Source organism: Eimeria mitis, genomic scaffold (genome assembly GCF_000499745.2).
Source record: "Eimeria mitis Houghton genomic scaffold, Emh_scaff1418, whole genome shotgun sequence".
Taxonomy (NCBI): domain Eukaryota; phylum Apicomplexa; class Conoidasida; order Eucoccidiorida; family Eimeriidae; genus Eimeria; species Eimeria mitis.
In genome coordinates, this window is record NW_013569140.1 from 11,520 (window position 1) to 12,222 (window position 703).

General features: G+C 60.2%; 1 protein-coding gene across 1 annotated transcript in view; it reads right to left on the reverse strand.

Moving 5' to 3' along the window:
- Nucleotides 1-560, reverse strand: part of EMH_0036570 (uncharacterized protein) — a gene marked incomplete at both ends in the record, with an annotated part of 6,422 nt that extends 5,862 nt beyond the window's left edge. The window contains 2 exons of the mRNA XM_013495102.1: nucleotides 56-304; nucleotides 552-560. Coding sequence (XP_013350556.1) covers nucleotides 56-304; nucleotides 552-560 — 258 coding nt within the window. The remainder of the gene's footprint in view (nucleotides 1-55; nucleotides 305-551) is intronic.
- Between the last annotated feature and the right edge of the window lie 143 nt (nucleotides 561-703).

Below are 703 nucleotides of genomic sequence, written 5' to 3' on the forward strand. Positions count from 1 at the left end.
GGACCATCCGGGGGGTTTATAAACAACAAACCATCGATCGGTTAGCTGCCCATACACCACAAGCCTGCTGCTGCTGCTGCTGCTGCTGCTGCTGCTGCTGCTGCTGCTGATGGTTCTGCTGCTGCTGTACATGCTGGTGGGTCTGGAAGCTATGCTGCTGCTGCTCCTGCTGCTGCTGCTGCTGCTGCTGCTGCTGATGCGCCCAGTGTGGACGAGAGGCAACCATTTGCTGCAGCTCCCCGCATTGCTGCTGCTGCTGCTGCTGTTGCTGCTGCTGCTGCTGCTGCTGCTGCTGCTGCGCTGGCTGCTAGCGATACAAAGGGGGGCTCTCGCCCGGCGGGTGGGGGGCCCCCCTGGGGGCCCCCATAAACGTAGTTGCTGCGGAGGGTACAGTCGCTGCCAGGGGGGCCCCCCAGGGGCCCCTAGGAGGAGTGGGGGGCCCCCAACAAACCTTGCTGTAGAAGTTTGCATCAGCCTTCACGTGATTAGGGTTTAGGGTTTAGGGTTTAGGGTTTAGGGTTTTGGCGGGGGGCTGAGGCAGCCCTCTGTACCTCCCCCATCTTGTCTCAAATTTTAGGGTTTAGGGTTTAGGGTTTAGGGTTTAGGGTTTAGGGTTTAGGGTTTAGGGTTTAGACTGCTTAGATACGCAGAGCTGCAGCAGCGTTAGTATGCAGAGGGGCCCCCCTAGGGGCCCCCCTGGGGG